The 17,311-nt window shown below is 59.1% G+C and overlaps 1 protein-coding gene across 1 annotated transcript in view; it reads left to right on the forward strand.

The window, feature by feature from the left end:
* The first annotated feature begins 1,434 nt into the window (after positions 1-1,434).
* The window catches only part of NTN3 (netrin 3), a 34,334-nt gene continuing 18,457 nt past the window's right edge, over positions 1,435-17,311 (forward strand). The window contains exons 1-2 of the mRNA XM_075436459.1: positions 1,435-1,526; positions 10,631-11,626. Coding sequence (XP_075292574.1) covers positions 10,660-11,626 — 967 coding nt within the window. The 5' untranslated portion in view covers positions 1,435-1,526; positions 10,631-10,659. The remainder of the gene's footprint in view (positions 1,527-10,630; positions 11,627-17,311) is intronic.

Consider the following 17,311-nt stretch of genomic DNA (forward strand, 5'->3'; position numbering starts at 1 on the left):
GCTGGGGAGAGCGCTTCTGCAACCTGCTGCCCTGGAGCAACAGCTCGTGAGCAGCCAGGGGTCCTGCGACGGCGGGTGGGGGCCTTGACTGTAATGGGTGGGCAGCTCCAGCACCGCACTGGCATCTTGCCCTTCTCTCCACCTTCGGTACCCTCCTCAGTCCTCCCATCCATCGCGAGGGCATCTGCAGGAAGGACGTTGCCTGGGCCAAGCTAGAAGGTGTCGGGGGGTGCAGTGCTGAGAACACAGCCCCAGAGAGCAAAGGGATCCAGGTCCAGGTCTTTTGCTCTCCTCTACCGCCTCACACAAATCCTGATTAAATTAGTTTCACCTTTTTCCCCTGCCCCACTGGCAGGTGGCCTGGGGATGGGGGGGAGGACAGACACACACCAGATCCCCCTGGGGAAGCCCGGAGGGCAGCTGTGCCGGGCAGCCTCTCGCCGTGGAAATGCCCCTGTTTCTCCTCTCCCCCCCGACAAAAATCAGAGGCCAAGGCCGGCTCTGGCGCAGCAGCATGTGAAAAGCCCCCGCATCACGGGATGGAGCAGGCACTCCGTCCTCCTCCGTGAGAGGAGGCTGCTCCCCGCCTGGTGAATCCCTCATTTCTTCTGCCTTGGGAGGCGGGGGGGGGTTATCCCGGGGCCGAGCCCCCGACAGCCGCCGCACGCCGGTGAGGGCCCGCTGCGGGCAGGACGCGCTCCCCGGCGGGGCTGGCCGGGCGGCAGGTGGGAGGGGGCCGACGGCCACCGGGACCCCCGCGACGGTGCCCCGACGGGGAGGGCTGGCGGCGGCGGGGCGGCCCCCTCCTCCCTTCCCTCCTCGTCCCGCTCCGCTCCCGGCCCTTCCCGCCCCGGTCCCGGCGGAGGGCGGAGGCAGGGCTGGCAGCGCTGCGCGGGCGGCGCACACGCACACACACGCACACACACCTCCCTGCATGTGATTAAATGGCTCGAAATCTGCTTCTGATTTCCTCGGGGAGGTGACTTTTCCCTTCTTTTCAACCCGGGATTTATTGGAGCCTTTTTACTCCGCTTCCAGGCAGCGGTCGGGGCTCAGTTTCTCCACTTCTTGCTTTTCTTTTTTTTTTTTCTTTTTTTTTTTTTTTTTTTGTTTTCCCTTTCCTCTCCGTTTCTCCCGTCCCTGCCGCCTCCCTCCCGCAGCCGGAGCAGCCGCGGGCGGTGCGGCGGAGCGGGCGGGAGCACGGCCGGCTGCGGGCACGGCGCTGGGGACCCGCCCGCACCGCCGGGAGCAGCACTCCCGCTCTGCACTATTTCGCCTTATTTTGCTTTCTCTCTCTCTCTTTTTTTTTTTTCTCTTCCCTGGCAATTTTCTATATTGGTTTTTTTTCCCCTGCCTTTCTCTCTTTTTTTTTTTTTTTTTTTTTTTTTTTTTTTGTGTGTTGCGATCAGTCAAGGGAAGGGGGAGCTGCCCCCACGCCCCGCCGCCCGCCCTGCTGCCGCGGCTCCTCTCGCCGCCCCGAGCCCGGACCTACCGCCCGGACCGAGCCCGCTACCTGCCCGGCCGCGGTAAGCCGCTCCTCCAACTTCCCGGCGCCGGCGGCCCCGGCCGAGCAGCTCCCCGCTCTGCTCCCCACCGCTCCCTCCCTCGTTGCCTTTTATTCCTCCCTCTTCCCCCCCCTCCACCCTCCCTTTATTTCCCTTTCCATCCTTTCACCGCCGAAAACGGGACCTCCCCGCGACGGGGCCGGAGGTGCCGCCCGCCCGCCCGCTCCCGGCCTCGGGCAGCCCTGGCCGCGCCGCTCCGCGCTTTGTCCCGGCCCCGCTCGCTGCCGCCGCCCCGGGGGGGGGACGTGGGGTGCTCGGCGCTGCACGAAGCCTCGCGGTGCCGTAGCCCCCCCCCCCACCCCCCGCGGAGCTGCCGGGGGAACCGGAGCCCCCGGAGGCGCTGAGCCCCGGGCGCGGTGCGGGAGCCCTGCCAGGCTGCGGCCAGCTCGGCGGGACCAGGCGCGGGGCTCCCTCCGGCCCGCAGCCCCTCCCGGGGGCTTTTACCTGCTGGAACGGTCCCCACCAGCACCCCGCCAGGGTGGCTTCGCCCTTGGCCACCAGCCCGGGTTTGGGGCCATCATCGCTGGTCTCATCCCAGCACAGCCGCCTCGGGAAGACCCCTCTGCTGGGCGGCTCGGGGGTGGGTTCCCTCTGCAAAGAGCTCCTGCGTGACGTGCTCGGCTGCGTTGCGGTCCTGGGGCCAGGCTGGGTGAGGCCTTGGCACCCCAGCACCATGCTCCGAACCGCGGCCGTGGTGAGGGCTGGCAGGTCTGGCCAGGGCATGGGGGAGGGGGTGGTGGCACTGGGAGAAGGGAAGCTGGGCTGCGTTTGGTGGCTTACCTTTTGCTTTTCTGTCTCAGAGCTGCTGAACCCTCGTTACTTCAAAACGCTGTCCCTCCCCCAGCTTCCCCGGGCTGCTGGAGAGTGGGTGGGTGGAAATACCTTTCTTGGGATAAAGAATAACTGGCGTGATGGGGGACGTGGCGCTTGGCAGTCTGCTGCCTTGCTTGGCTCTCACCGAGCAGGGTGGGTGAAGGAAAGCCCCGTGGGCAGGAGGAGCAGGAGCTCCTCCAGCAGGACAACGGTCCTGCTGGATGGCTGCTCAGCTGGGCAGCTCTTGTGCATGGATTCTCCTCTCCGGGGTGAGCTTACCCTGTGAACGTACGGGACGTAAGCTGGGCTGAGCATCTTCACCTCCGGCTGTGCCGTTTGTGTCAGACCTGTGGTCGGGCTGGGACGATACTGAGCACAGACCTGGATGTGCAAACCCTGGACGGCTGTAAATTACACAGATCCTTCTTCCCCGTCTGAGTTTGCTGTTGCCTGCTCTCAAAGCCAGGAGAAGCTGGAGGTCCCTGTAACTGGTGCAGCAAGCATGTGGCTTAAGCCATGCTCCAAAAACGGCCTCCGAGGCGTTTGGATGGATTGAAGGCAACTTTTTTTTTGTGGTGTGTTTGGTTTTTTGTTTTTTTTTTTTTTGTTTTTTTTTCTGCAATATCCCATTTATAAAACAGAGGGAGCTGCTGTGCTTTTCCGACCACCTGGTTGGAGCCGAGCTGGTGAGCGGACAGGAGGTCCTGCAGTCCAAGCGCAGGGTGGGCTGCGGGGGTCCCAACATCTCTTCCTCCTTCGCCTGCATGTGGAAGAAGGAAGGTGAGTTGAGTCCCTGCAGAGAAGAGGGCAGGCGTAGCGCTGGGTTGGGCAGGAGCCGAGGCGAGTCTGCAGCCTGGGGAAGAAAGAAGGCAGGCACAGAAATGCAGCTGATGGCACTGTGGCCTGAAGCAAGGAGCCCACCAGAAATGCAAGCTGCCGGCAGTCTAGGCCGAGGGATGTTGCTGCTCCCTGGGCACCGTAACATGATGTCTTCAGCCTGGGCTGGCTGGAACAGAGGTCCCACTTTGGGTGGCAGCTGGCGGAGCTGCGGATCTGAGCAGGGTTTCCCAGCCCTGAAGGAGGTGAGCATTGACATGGACCTTGGAGCGTGTGCTGAGATGGCATCGTCTTACTTCAGCAGGGAAGCACCCCGCCGTGCCGAGGGTGTTCACGACACCTCTGCCTCCTGTTCCCCCACCCTGTTAGTCAGGCCCTACTCCATAAGGAAGCAATTATTTTGTGCCCCCACGAGCCCCTCCCTGAGCCTGCGCAGGACACTTGCGCTTGGTATGGAAACACGACAGATTTTCCATATTCCGCTTTGCCCCGTGATGTTTAAAAATGTACGTGATGGCCTCTTCCAAATGCTACAGACTTGGCTGGCACTCAAGCAGTAACAGGCTGTGTGACACCAGGGGCATGAAATACCGTACGAATAGCCAGAGAGGGGGGCAAAAAAAAAAAAAAAAAAAAAGATATGTCAAAGTGCAGCATGTTTCCGGCCCTGTTGTCATGAGCCATCCTCTACCCAATGTGAGAGATCTTTCAAAGCTGGCCAAATGTTGTCATCTCTGAATACCATTTTAAATATTCATCCAGACTATTTTCAACATCTGTGCCTGGCATGTTGTGAAAAGGCAACAAGGGACGTTATGGAAACCAGATTACTTTATTCCCATATGGAGTGGAAAGGGGTTGAAGCTATGAGGACTTCTGAGCCGGGACGGCGGGAGTCCCATGCATCCGCTGGGAGCAGCGGAAGGAAAACCCTCTGCACGCTGAGGGATGCTCACAGGAGCACACAACAGAGACGAGCCGCATGGCAGGGGCGTGCGAAGGGGTTCAAGGAGCTGGGGTGGGATTAGAGTTGGGTAAAGCAACAAGTTGAGCGTTAGTAGAGGTTAATAAATAGAGTAGCATCGAGGCGGTCGTGCTTTCCGCTCCTGCAAGGCCAGCGGTTCCAGATGCCTCCTTGAGCTGCCGTTGCTTTGGGAGCACGAGGAGATCTCCAGCTTGTGCTGGCCAGGGGATGCAACAGAGTGTTGCAGCAAAACCAGTTCAGCTCCGTAGCCTGTGGGTGATACCATGCTTAGATCTCCCCTCCCGGCAGCGGGACCACCTCTACCCAGGGCTGCTGGCAAGCAGAACAGACATGGGGGACCCAGCAGGATGCCCATGCTGGACTTCAGTTCCTCCTTCCCTTGGGCAATGTGGCCTAGGAGTTACCGAAACAGGGGAGCGAGGAAGTGTCCAGGCTTTGACAGCTGAGAACACATGGCTGAGTAGCCTGGGGACTGTTTGCTTTGTGGTGGATTTTTTTTCTTTTCTTTTTTTTTGTTGTTGTTGTTGTTTTTGATAACCTAGGAAATCTGGACTGTGTTTCTGCCTTTTGTAACGTCAGGCTGCAACTAATTCAAGCCAGGCCAGATTCTGACCACAGGTATGGCAGTGTAAATTTGAATGGAGTCGCTTACGTCTTGGTTTGGCCCGATCTGAATGGAGTTACTTCTGGCTGATGCCACAGGGGCTGAGGTCAGAATCTGGCCCATCCTTTCCTGCGTGCAGTGTAATTTGTATGTGTCTCCTGGCACCGCTGGGGTATCGTATGGCTTGTGTAATGCTGGCTCTGACCTGCCATAGTGCATTGCAATATGTATCGCTGGGAGTGCCTGCTGCAGGAAGACGCTGCCTTGTAATTGCCCGCGTGAGCTACGCATACTGTGGGGAGCAGGGGCTGGAAGCCCCAGGGGCTGCGCAGAGCAATTGGCTCTGCAGATGTGGGTCTGTACGCGCTTGGAACCTTCTGATATTTAAATATCAGAAGAGAGGAGGGAGCTCGTAAAGAAAAGCGAGGCATCTCCTCAGTGCCATTAGCTGCGTCCCAAGTGGGCACTGGTCGCTCCATTAGTGGCTCGAAGGCGATTATCGCTCCCTGCCGCGCCGCATCCCTCTGGCCTCTCCCTGCTGTGCGCACTCCTTCCTGCTGAAAAGCTGAGCCTGGTCCCAGTGCCTTGGCTGCATGGGGTTTTTCCTTCCATTTTAAATACTTCTCGGTTGTATTTTTTTGTCTCAGCGACACATGGAATGGTTTATCCTTGGCTGGAGCAGTTTGGTCCTGATGCATTCTGCTTGTTGGAAGGGGGGATGAAGCATCCCCCAGCTGGCATCCGTGTGGTGGGTGAGGGACCAGTGCCCATGGAGGAGAAGGAGGCAGTGGGGACCTGGGGACACTGGCAGCTCTCTGAGAGGGGTCTTGTTCCTGGGGGGGGCAGATCTGCGGTGGGTCACTTCCACAGCACGTGTGGCAACGGAGCAGGAATGCCCTCGTTAGAAAGGGCCCGTAACAAGGTAGGAATGTGCAAGGTCTAGTAGTAGGTGCATCCTGGTTAAGGGACGTGCTCTAGTCGTTTGTGCCCGGTTACATCTTCCCTGAGCACATCATTCCTCTTCTGCTTTGGGTTCCCTCCTGTCCGCCCAATGCCCTCCTGCTCAGAGGGCACCTGAGCTGCTGACAGGCTTTACTGGGGGTGGCACAACTCGGGGATGAGCAGTCCTCATGGATCGGCTCTATCCAAGCACTTTGCATGTAGCTGCTGGATCCCGTCAAGTGCTCGGGTCCTTTGGTTCTTGCCTGGGGTTTCTCTGCCCGCTGCTCTGCAGCTGTGCCATGCCATGAGGAGTCTTTTGGTGCCAAAAGCAGGTGGGTGGCTCTGTCCCTGCCCTGTGCTGACACCCAGGACCTTGTTCCTGTGTACACAGTGATGCAGCACCTTGCAGGGACCAGGCAACCCCGTCCTAACTTGTTCCAAGTAAGGCCATGTCCTTTCCTCAGGGGATGCAAGCATCCCACGGACCATGCTGCCCTGGCCCGGAGGAGAAACCCAGCCCACTGCACCATGCCAGTGGCATGGGAGAGGATCGGGGTGGGGGGGAGGGCACAGGTCCCTGCCGGGAGGGGAGCGCCATTTGCCTGCCTTCCCTTGGGGTTTTCCCCTTTCCCTCCCCAGCAGTGTCGGCTGGGTGGCTTTAGCCATCGCCTGCCCTTTCAACCCCTGTTTTTTGATATCAGGGCTGCAGCAGAGCACTGTTCAGGCCACTCGCAGCTTCCCCCTCTGCTTTAATTAGAGAAGGCTGGTCCCGCGCCACAAAGGTCCTGGGATCAAATCTGGCTAATAACCCCTTTCCCTCCCCGCCCTGTGTTGTTCCACTTAATCCTGTAATTACCTCTGCAAAGCTGCCGCTGCCCCGGTCTGCTGGGCGGTGACCCTGGGCCTGCTGTAGGCACCAGCATCTGTATTTGGGGAAGTTTGCTCATTTTGCCCTAGCTCACCTGCTGCACCTGCCTCGTGCATTCAATTTTGGGGATGCAGCACCCATCTGATGGCTCAGCACTGGGAAACCCAGAGCTCTGGGCATGCATCTGCACCAGGCGTCACTCTTGGCAACGCTGGCTCCCGGGAAGGGGAACCCATGGCGGGCTGCAGCATCGCCCCGACAAGCCTCCCGCAAAGCAGGGAAGTGCCACTGGTCGCCTTGGGAAGTGTGTCGCTGGAGGGAGAAGGCATGTGGAGGCATTGGATGCAGTAGCTAATTTTTTTTTTAAAGCACTTCTGAAGCGCTACGGCGGTGTGACTTCCTTCCAAACCGCATGGCTGTTAGCATGCCCCGAGCAGAGGAGTGAGGAAATCGCCCACCTCAAAAATGCAGCCGCTTCTGGGGAGGAGCCGGGACGGTGGCTGCTTCCTTGGGAAGGGTGAGCCTCGCCGCCCCATCCCCCCAGTCCAATGGGTGCTGCTGGTGATGGGGAGCTGGTGGCTACCCGAGAGCCTTGCTGGGGACACCTTTGGGATGCTGTCCCTGGGAGATGCACCCCTTGCTTATGTCCCTCCTCATGCTGGATCCAGGCGCATGCTGGGCTGGATTTGGTGCCAAGGGGCTCATCCCATTGCTCTCTGCTTAGTCAGCAGTGTCTCCATTTGATCTGAACTGAGGGCAGTGAAGATGGGAAGTGGAAAGGGGGGGGCAGATGAGGAGAGAAATACCCATTCCCGGGCCTCTCTGACAGCTTGCGGCAGTCCCGGGGTCACACTAAATATGCATAAAAAGGAGCAGATTGCAGCTTGCCCTCCCCTCCGATATGGAGGTGTGGCCCACGGAGACCACCGGCCCCAGCTCTCTTTCAGCAGGATAATGGGGTGAGCCCAGCGCGGAGCGTGCGTGCCTGTGTGTGGTCTCGTGGATGATAATGATTTCCATTCATGCCCTGCCTCCGCAGCGCCGACGCACTGCTGGGCGAGCCTTGGCTCCCCAGCAGCTGCTCCCCAGCAGGAGCAGAGCCCCCAAAAGTTGGACACTGAATTTCTGGGGCTTGTGCTTGGTGTGGCTGACAGGAGGGACAGTTTCCCATCTGGGCAGGAGATGCTTGTGCCCCGAAAGCAGCAGTAACAGCGGCACGGGTCTAGGCCTGCTGCCCCAGCCCTGCTCATAACACCTTTGCCTCTGGGCTCTCCCCTTGCTGCTGCCTGGTGCTGGCGCTGTCTCTCTCCCCTGGGCAGGGGTTTCCCAACACCTTCGTGTCTTACCAAACAGGGAATTAAAAGGCCTTTGCAGGTGGCACACCTGAGCGTGGCCTTACTTGTGTCCCCTTGCTGCCATGGGGCAGAGAGGAGGTAATGGGTGGAGGAGACTTCTCCTTGGCAGGGTTTAGCCTTGAGTTGCCCTGGGGTGAATGGATGCAGCTGCTGAGACATTCCTGGGGGTTTCTCCTCTTCCTCCCAGTGCAGAGGCCTTGCCATGGGGTTGTCCCATGCTACGTGCTGCCCTGGGGCTGGTAGGATGAGAGGTGGTGGTGGCTGCACCCGGCTAGGTCCTTCTCTGTGGCGTGTGCGGTGGGATGGGGATGATGGGGGAGCTGGCAGCATCACAGGACTGAGGGGGCTGTGCTGGGGGTCCGCAGCTATGTGCGTGGCCAGGTCTTGCTGGGCGTTGCAGGGGGATCTGTCAGCATTTTGCAGTCTGCTGTGCTGGGTGTGAATATGGGAGCAGGCCCTGCCCGTGGGCTGGCAGGACCTCTGGCTCATCGCCTGCTGCTCAGCACCAGGCAAGTGGTCCTGTCAGGATTGCGTTGAGGGGATCTACCAGGTGCTGTCTTCGCTCAGCAGTTCCTGGACAGTCAGATGGTGGGGAGCTTGCAGCAGCCGTGACTTCTCCTCCTGCCCAGAGCCCTGTGGGCTGCCTGCAGTGCAGGATGCTCTTCACAGCCTGGTGCTTGTGGCACGGGGCTTCCTCCGCTGTGGTGACTGCTGTGTCCCTGCTGCTCTCCTCCCTACTCGCGCAGCCCTCGCCTGCATGCCGTGCCCCTCGAGTAGGGGGTTCCCAGCGCTCCAGGGACAGCATGCCTCGCCTTGCTGCCTGCCAGCTGCCTGGCCACCGAGCCACGGGCTGGCTTGTCCCAGAAAGGCTCTGCTGCACTGTCGGATGGCAGGGGAAGCTGCTGGGGTGATGCAGAGACCACCAGGGGAGCTGCTGATTTTTCAGAAACGAGCATCACTTTTTCCGTCAGCAGAGGATTAAGCCGTGAGGAAACGGCACGGAGGTGGCAGGGCCAGGATTTGTCCTGGGTGAGATGTCCAGGGATGGGCTGAGCGCCCTGTCCCTGCTCCCCCCTCAGCGGGTACGGGCTCTGGCTGCTGGGCTGAGCGTGGCTGGGAAGGGAGGAACTTCCCCCTATTAGTGGTTTGGCAGCCCAGAGAGACAGCTTTTTTTTTTTTTTTTTCAGCAGAGGCTCCTTTTTTTTTTTTCCTTTTTTTGCAAAAGGAGATGAAAACAAACGAAAAAAAATGTCCCAGATCATTTAGAAAATGCTGTCCACTGCCAGGCTCCTCCGGCCGGTGTGGGCAGCTGGACAGGCAGGAATGGTGTTGGGGACTGTAGATAGGGAGCGGAGCATCTGCTGTGCTGGGTTGTGCTGCCAGCACAGGGTTTCCTTCCTGCGAGCGAAGTGTAAAACCCAAGTCATCCAGTAAGGATTTACTACTGGGAGAGGGGACGATGGGGGGATCCTCTCTTTCTGCCCTGGCAGTGGCATGGGCTGGTAGAGGCCAGACAACCCAGCGGCTGGGGCAGGCAGCACTCAGCATGGCCCCTCCAGCCGAGTGTGTGGGATGGCAGGGCTGATGCCACCCACCCAGCTGGGCAGCTCCAGGCTCTACCGCCAGCTGCAGCGCTCGGCACTGTTCTCTGGTGGATGTGTGAGCTGTGGCCACTCGCACGGTGCTCAGGAGGCGGTATGGCCGATATGCATCTTGCAGGGTGCTCCTGCTGCAACCAGAGCCGGGAGGAGGGGATGTGACCTCTGGTTCCTCTTCCACACTCCAAGCCAGTGGCATGGGAGATGGGCGGTGTTCCCTGGGAGCCACCCAGCATCCCCTGGCCTTGTGCTCTGGCTACCAGGAGAGAAACCCAGACAAGTCCTTGCCTCCGTTAACAGACAAGCAAGACCTAGACCTGGGTTTCTTGGGGGTGAGGAGAATAACCTCCTTTTACCTGTGGGAGTACTGGGGTAGTGTGGCAGTGGGACTTGGAGGGGATCCAGCCCCCGGCCTGGAGAAGCCCATGGCCAGTGGGATGCTGCTGAGGTTGTGTCATGGCAGGGAAAGTGGTGCCAGCCCTGGCTGTGCCCCAGGGCTTCATCCTGGCATGCTTCTACCTGTTGCAAAACACTCTGCAAGGTAGTTTTGCTGCTGCTCCTTTCTCTTGAGCTGACGGGAGCTGTTTTGGGCTGCGGTTAGGTAACTTGGGGTTTGCAGCTACTGTCACAGCTGACAGGTCTCCTCAGCTCTTCCCCACCGTCTCTCCTTGGCAGCTGTGCAGTGACGGTGTCTCTGAGCTGTGTGTGACAGCCGGGGCCACTAGCAGGCATGAGCTTTCCTGTTGCCCCTGAGACAGTTCATAAGAGGCCAGGGAAGGGCTTGACCCTGATTTCTACATACTCCTTCCAAACCTCAGCTCCTTCTGCCATTTCCCACAGTACTTAGCTCCTGCTGACGAGCAGCAAGGGATTGCTGTGGATAAGGCACCACAAAGTAATTGCCTCCCTGGCCCACTCCCAGGGTGCTGCATCAGTAGATGTGGGGTGGGAAGGCACGCACAGGTCAAGAGCCAGAGGTGGGGGTGTCCCCCATCCCTTACCAGCCTCCCCGTACGAGCAGTGCCGTGGCCGGCAGCATTCACTCTCTTTGCTCTCGCCCCAGGGAGGAGCCGCTTCCCTCTTCCCAGGAGGATGGAGGTCCTGCAGCTCCTGCGTCTGCTCCTCACCACTACCATGCTGGGTCTCTCCCAGACAGTGAACCCCTTCATGGCCCAGCAGACCCCCCCAGACCCTTGCTACGACGAAAGCGGCGCTCCTCGCCGCTGCATCCCTGAATTTGTCAACGCTGCCTTCGGGAAGGAGGTTCAAGCCTCCAGCACGTGCGGGAAGCCCCTGACGCGGCACTGCAATGCCTCAGACCCCCGCCGAGCTCACCCACCTGCCTACCTGACTGACCTCAACACCGCCTCCAACATGACGTGTTGGCGCTCGGAGACCCTCCACCACTCGCCCCAGAATGTCACCCTCACCCTCTCCCTCGGCAAGAAGTTCGAGGTGGTCTACGTCAGCCTCCAGTTCTGCTCACCCCGGCCTGAGTCCACTGCCATCCTCAAATCCATGGACTATGGCAAGACCTGGGTGCCGTACCAGTACTACTCCTCCCAGTGCCGTAAGATCTATGGCAAACCAAGCAAAGCCACTGTCACCAAGCAGAACGAGCAGGAGGCCCTCTGCACTGATGGGCTCACCGACCTCTACCCCCTCACCGGTGGGCTCATTGCCTTCAGCACACTTGATGGGCGACCCTCCGCCCAGGACTTCGACAGCAGCCCTGTGCTCCAGGACTGGGTGACGGCCACCGACATCCGTGTGGTCTTCAGCCGTCCGCACCTGTTCCGCGATCTGGGCGGCCGGGATGCTGGCGAGGAGGAGGGGGGCACCGGCTCGACCCCCTATTACTATGCAGTGGGGGAGCTGCAGGTCGGCGGGCGCTGCAAGTGCAATGGGCACGCGGCGCGCTGCGTGAAGGACAAGGAGCAGAAGCTGGTGTGCGACTGCAAGCACAACACAGAGGGTCCCGAGTGTGACCGCTGCAAGCCCTTCCACTATGACCGGCCCTGGCAGCGGGCCAGCGCCCGTGAGGCCAACGAGTGTCTGGGTATGTGATTTTAAATTTTTTTTTTTTATTTTCCCTGGGGCTGAAACCCTAAAATGGGTCACTGGGGGAGGAAGCGATGGGTGATGGGCCAAAGTGATGGAGCGTGCTTGTCCAGAGATGCTGGGGAGCATCCCCCTTGCTGGAGGGCTGGAAAAGTCTCAAACATCTGCCCTGTCCCTGCTGTGGGTGCCTCCCCAGAGTTGTGGTGGTTTGGCCATGAGCCAAAGCACCAAAACACTGTGAAAAATCGCCGGTGTCTTCCAGCTGCTCAGCGAACCTCGGTGTGGGATGCAGGATACCCAGCTGGGGGTGTTTCCCTTGGGCAGCAAACCAGCTGTCCCTGGGCCGGGAGAAGGAATCATGGTGGTCCCCTGTGAAATGTGCTTTGGGGCAGGCAGCAGGCAGCAAAACCTGGCAGAGGTTAAGGAAATACTTGAGATACCCCAATTCAACATTTTATCGTTCGCATTTGGTCTGGCATGGTGCTTTGTGTGGCAGTTTTAGCTTGTCTGTCCTTGCAAAGGTTTCCATGAGTTAAAAATATTGTCATCAAAATGAAACATTTCCAAAATTTCAAACTGGCGTGGCTTAGCTGTCCTGCTTACGAATCTGTGTAGGATTTTGGTGGAGATTTTTGCTTTTTGTCCTGATTTGGGATGGGCTTGGGGGATGCCAGGGCCCTGTGAAGGTCTGGGAGAAGAAGGAACAGCATCTTGCTCCTCCTGGACCAGAGCCCAGGTCCCAGGGGGTGGCAGGAGGATGGAGACAAGGGAAAGACGTACCATTAATCAGCCTCTGAAAGGCTCAGTGGATGTGCCAGAGGTCAGAGGGACTTGTTAGTATTTGTGATCGATGTCTTGTTGAGATCCCAGCTGTTGGCTTAAATATATATATGTTACAGCGGATTTCTTCTAAGAATGGCTAAAAAGGCAGTGGATTCAAAGCAAGAGCCAGAGCCAATGCTTCAAACCACCCCATGCCCTGGGGGAATGTGCATTTTCCTACTTGTCTCAGAAAGATGAGTTTTGGAGCAAAGCTCAGGAACCACCCCCCCAAGCCTCAACTCCACGCTCTGCCTACGGCTGCTGCCTCCAGCTGCCGGCTGGTCGGGAGAGGGAGGGCTCTGCCTGGTGGGTGAACCCATGGAAGCCCCCTGGGACAAAAGGAGGACCCTGACCCGATGGCTGCCTCCCTTGTGGCACCCCATGCCACATCTGCCTCGCTGCTGAATCCTCCGGTAAAGCTGTGTGATGGCAGCGGTAGCGGCTCTGCCGGCGCAAAAGGGGGTAAACCGGAGGAGGGTCATCTGGGGGGAGCATCTGCAGATCTCCTGTCTGTCTGTCCATCTTGTCCATCGCAGGGTGAGGGTCCCGCTCCACGGGCCATGGTCCTGATCATCACTGCCCCCAGCTGCATTACCGTTTTGGCAGATGGGGCTGAAAAGATAAATGAGGTGGAGCAGAGGAGGCGGAGGCATGGCATGGTCCCTTCAAGCTCCCCCCGACAAGCCCCACGCACAAAGACCCTTCCCCAAGCTGCGTGTGAAAGTAGTTTTTCCTGTTGATTCGCTCCCCTTCTTTCTCCCTTTCCACTCTTGGGCTTTGTGCCGTTTCTGAAGGGACCTGAAAGAGCTTCTCCATCACCCGCCTCCGAAGGGCTTAGTGGCTGAAAGCTGGATTAGCTCCTCAAGCCTTCCCCTCTGTGCCTTTCAACAATGACATCTCCCCAGCCAGCACGAACAGACGCAGCAATTAGCACCAATTAAAAGGAGAGGCCGCCCGGGAAGTTCCCTTTGCTCAGCCTGGGGGCTGTGGGGTTTTGGACTCCAGTCCTGTGGCTGGGCATCGGTGATGGTGGCTCGTGGTGGTGGATGGTCGCATGTGGCCAGCGAGGGGTGAGGAGGAGGAGGAGGAGGAGGGTGGATGGATGCAGGAGCTTGGCAGCCCAGCGCCAGCTGAGGGGCAAGGTCAGTGTGCTGCAGCTCCCCAAAAATGGATCCGGATGGAGCCATGGGGCTGGTTGTGTTGGGATGTCACCTCTTGGCTCTGTGCTCCCCAGTGCCCTGCATGGGGGTTTGTCCCCGTCCAGTGCGTGGGAGTCTCTGCCTGTTCCGGCATGGGGAGAGACTGATGTCTTGCACCATGTCACGGTGCTGGGACATTCATCCACCCAGCTGGAGGTGAGGACAAACTTTACTTATTTCACTAGAATTTCTGCCTCTGGCTGGTGCTGGGAAATGCAGAGGTGAAAAAGCCGAGCGATGCCTGAGGTCTGAGCATCGGCATGGGGCGTGACCCCACCACGGCTGCTGTAGGGTGGCCGTGGTGTTCGTGGGGCCGTCGCCATGCTGCGGTGTTACAGGGATCAGGGTGACTTTGGCAAGCAGGCAGGTTTGAGGATGTTGCAGCGGGATGGCAACACTGGATTTGCCATGCTGCTGGCTTGGCAAGAGGGCATGGTGCCAGCTCCATGCTGCAGGGTGCATGGCCCCTTGCCCGGTAGTTAGAGAGTGGTGCCCACGGGCACAAGGGGCTCTCCTGATACCCCAGAAGAGCTACATGTCCCATGAGCAGCTTGCCCTTCCGATACTGGGATGCTCTGTGAACCCTCTAGTGTGCCCTGCCCGAAATGGGGGAAAGAGAAGGGCAGGGAAGAGAGAGACATGGCCCCATCCGTGTGTGTCCCCAGCTTTTAGCCTGGGTCAGGCTCAGTGAAGGATAATCCCAGTGAAGTGGCCAGCGGGAGCATGATCACCAAAATCCCGAGCCCCAGGTGATGCATCAGCTTTATTCTTGCAGAATCGTGCCTCCTGCTTCCCACTGCTGCTGCCGGTCCCTGCCTGCACACACAGAGCTGCTCAGGGCAGCCCAGTCACCCCCTTGGCGGGCTGTCCCCAAAACACCCGGCCTGGGGAAGGGGGGGAAGCGGATTAGCACAAGGCAGCCACTGGAAGTAATTGATGCACTTGCTGGTGATGCGGGAGCTCTTGTTCCCTTTGTGGCCGCCACGGCGGGAGCGCTCCCCAGAGCACTGGGATAATGCATGGAGCTCACTTTGATCTGGGGAGCTCAGCAGGGAAGGGGCTGCGCTCTCCCGGGAAGACCTCGCTGGCTGCTGCTCCCTCAGCTTCGGGCTGTGGGGCTGTGGTGATGGGTCCGGGCTGCCAGTGCCTGAAAACACCGAACCCTGGAGTGGTGACGGGATTTAGAGGATCCCGGGTGCTTCCCCTGTGTCCTTTACCCCTTCCTGTACATGTTTGCATTCTTTTTCTGTCTCAGTGTTTCCCATGTAAAAATTATCCCAGAAATCCTCTAGTGAGCTGGCCCGGGCCGTTTTGCCCCACGGAGCAGGATATGTGCTGCCGGTGGCCTGGTAACAGCCGCATCTGCAGCCCCTTCCCTTGCTGCATCCCTCACAGTGGGATGCTCCTTGCCCTCTCCCCAGGAAATGTGCGGGAAACCAATGGGTTCCCAGCAGTGCTGGCCACAGTCCTTCACTGGGGAGAGCAGGGAGAAGTAGTTTGTGGTAGGTGATGGCTTTCGGAGGTGGGCAAGTGGGCACCGTCCCCCTGCCAGCCCTGCCTGGGCATCTGCTGTCCATGGGGTGCAGCCTCTGGGCAGATCTGGGGTGCAGGGGGAGGCAGCCACCACGGAGGGGATTAACGCTGCTCTGACCATCCTGAGTCCTGCTCCTCCCAGGATGGGGCTGCGGTGGCCCAGCCTTGTCCCTCGCACCCCTGTTCTCCGCTCGCAGCCCCTCAGGGAGGGCTCTCTGCTGCTGCTTCTCTTGCTTCTTGGCAGTAGATGCAAGCCCCGGCCCCCCTCTCCAAACAGCTTCCCCACGATGGAGGGGCAGTGCGGGTGGGAGGGAAGGGGCTTTTCTGGTCCCGGTTCCCATCCCCTGGCTGGAGGTGCAGCCCCATCCTGCCCCGCCATCCCGGACGGGCTCTCCTCCAGCCAAAGCAGGGGCGTAGCTCAAATCCGCTGTGGGTTGGCAGCAGCGGCCGGTCTAGGGTTTCGCTGAGCCGGCTGCCTGCGCTAATTATTCCCAGGGAACTTGTAGCAGTGGCGAGCCCCCCTCCTGCCCCGCAGGCTCCATCGCCTGCCATGTGTGTGTCCCAGTGCACGGCACTGCCTGGCCCGTGCTGGGATCCTTGCCCCAAACCCCCTCGTGCCGTTGACCTGGGCTCCTCCATCCGGGGCAGCCAGGGCCTGGGCAAGGGTTCAAACACCATCAAAAGGGGGACGGAATGTTGCTCCATTGCAAGGTGTCGAAGTTTAATTAGTCTGTTATTGCAAATTATTAGATCTTGTGATTGTTTAATTGATCATATGATTGTTTAATTGGGCATACTGTACAAGGGCGGAAGTGAGCTACCACGTAATTAGCCCCAAACTGTGCAATTAAATTCTTATTAATACCCCAAACAGCAGGGAACATTCAAGCCTTTAATTAGTGATTAACAGGAGACAGACAGAGCTTGCAACCGAGTCGGTGCTGAGGAACAGTGCAAGTATTTAGCTGGGTAAGAGGGGGGACCCGTCTGCCCTGATTAGTGCTGGATGGTTGTGCCAGTGGGGTGAGGGGACGGTCACGCGTGCTGGAGTGACCCTGTCCCCGAGTAGGGGACAGCCACCCACACCAGCGTGGCTGAGCCCAGTCAGGTCTCCTGTGTCGGCTGGCTGCGATCACACCAAAATCCCACCGTGGCTGCCACTAAGCTGGCGGCAGTTTGCCAGCACCCAGACCAGGCTGGAGGCAGCAGCACAGAGCAGGCAGTGTTGCTGCCTGCAGGCAGAGGGGATGATGGCGGGCAGCAAGAGGAGGTTTCTCCCCAAAAGCCAGCTCCTGGGAGGATTTGTGGCAGGTTCCCAGGGAAAGGTGGCCTCAGGGCTGATGGGGACGTGCCAGCCAGGAGGGTTGGTGATGCCGTGAAAAGGCCCCAGCCAGTTACTCTCTCACCGATTAAACTGGAGGCAGAGAGAGACCCACAGCGAGGGCAGCGAATCATTTACCTGACCTTTCTCCTCCACTGCCCATCGCCCGCTCTCTGGGCTACCATCCCCTCTCCTTCCCCAGGGGCTTGCAGGACCGGCCCTGAGCATTCCCAGCGGGATGGCTAAGGTGCCTTCTGGGGAGACCCAGTTGGCTTCTCAGCAATACAAAGGAATAACAAGGCCCCTCTACCCCCAGGAAACTGTTCCTTTGTCCCAGTTATGTGCGGCTGCCATGGTTCAGGGGCATGAACCACCCTGACTTCTTCCTGTCCTGTTATCTGGTGAGTGCAAGAGCAGCTTGAACCTCGGGGTACTTGACCGCATCTCTCCTGGCCCCGGCAAAGCCTGGCTGAGTGTTGGCATCCCTGGCACAGCAGCATCATAGGCTGCCTGGGACCATGGGCAGAATTTGCTGCTCTCCCTCCAGGCACCACATCCCAGCGCCTTGCCATGTGTTAGAAATTTCCTCAAGTCCCTGTTTTTCACCAGCACCAGGGAGAAAAATGAGCTTAGAAGGCACAAGCTCCCAAAGGCACTTACCGCCACGCTGGGGTGTTATTTTGATGCTTGCCATGTGATTTTTACCCTAATCTCATCACTCAGGGGAGCTGAGGTTTGAGCGCGTGGTGCCAGCAGCACTGAGGCCGGCACCAACCTTTCGCTCAACTCCTTTAAGCCTCCGTAAAGG

This window comes from Opisthocomus hoazin, chromosome 15, assembly GCF_030867145.1.
Source record: "Opisthocomus hoazin isolate bOpiHoa1 chromosome 15, bOpiHoa1.hap1, whole genome shotgun sequence".
NCBI classification, from domain to species: domain Eukaryota; kingdom Metazoa; phylum Chordata; class Aves; order Opisthocomiformes; family Opisthocomidae; genus Opisthocomus; species Opisthocomus hoazin.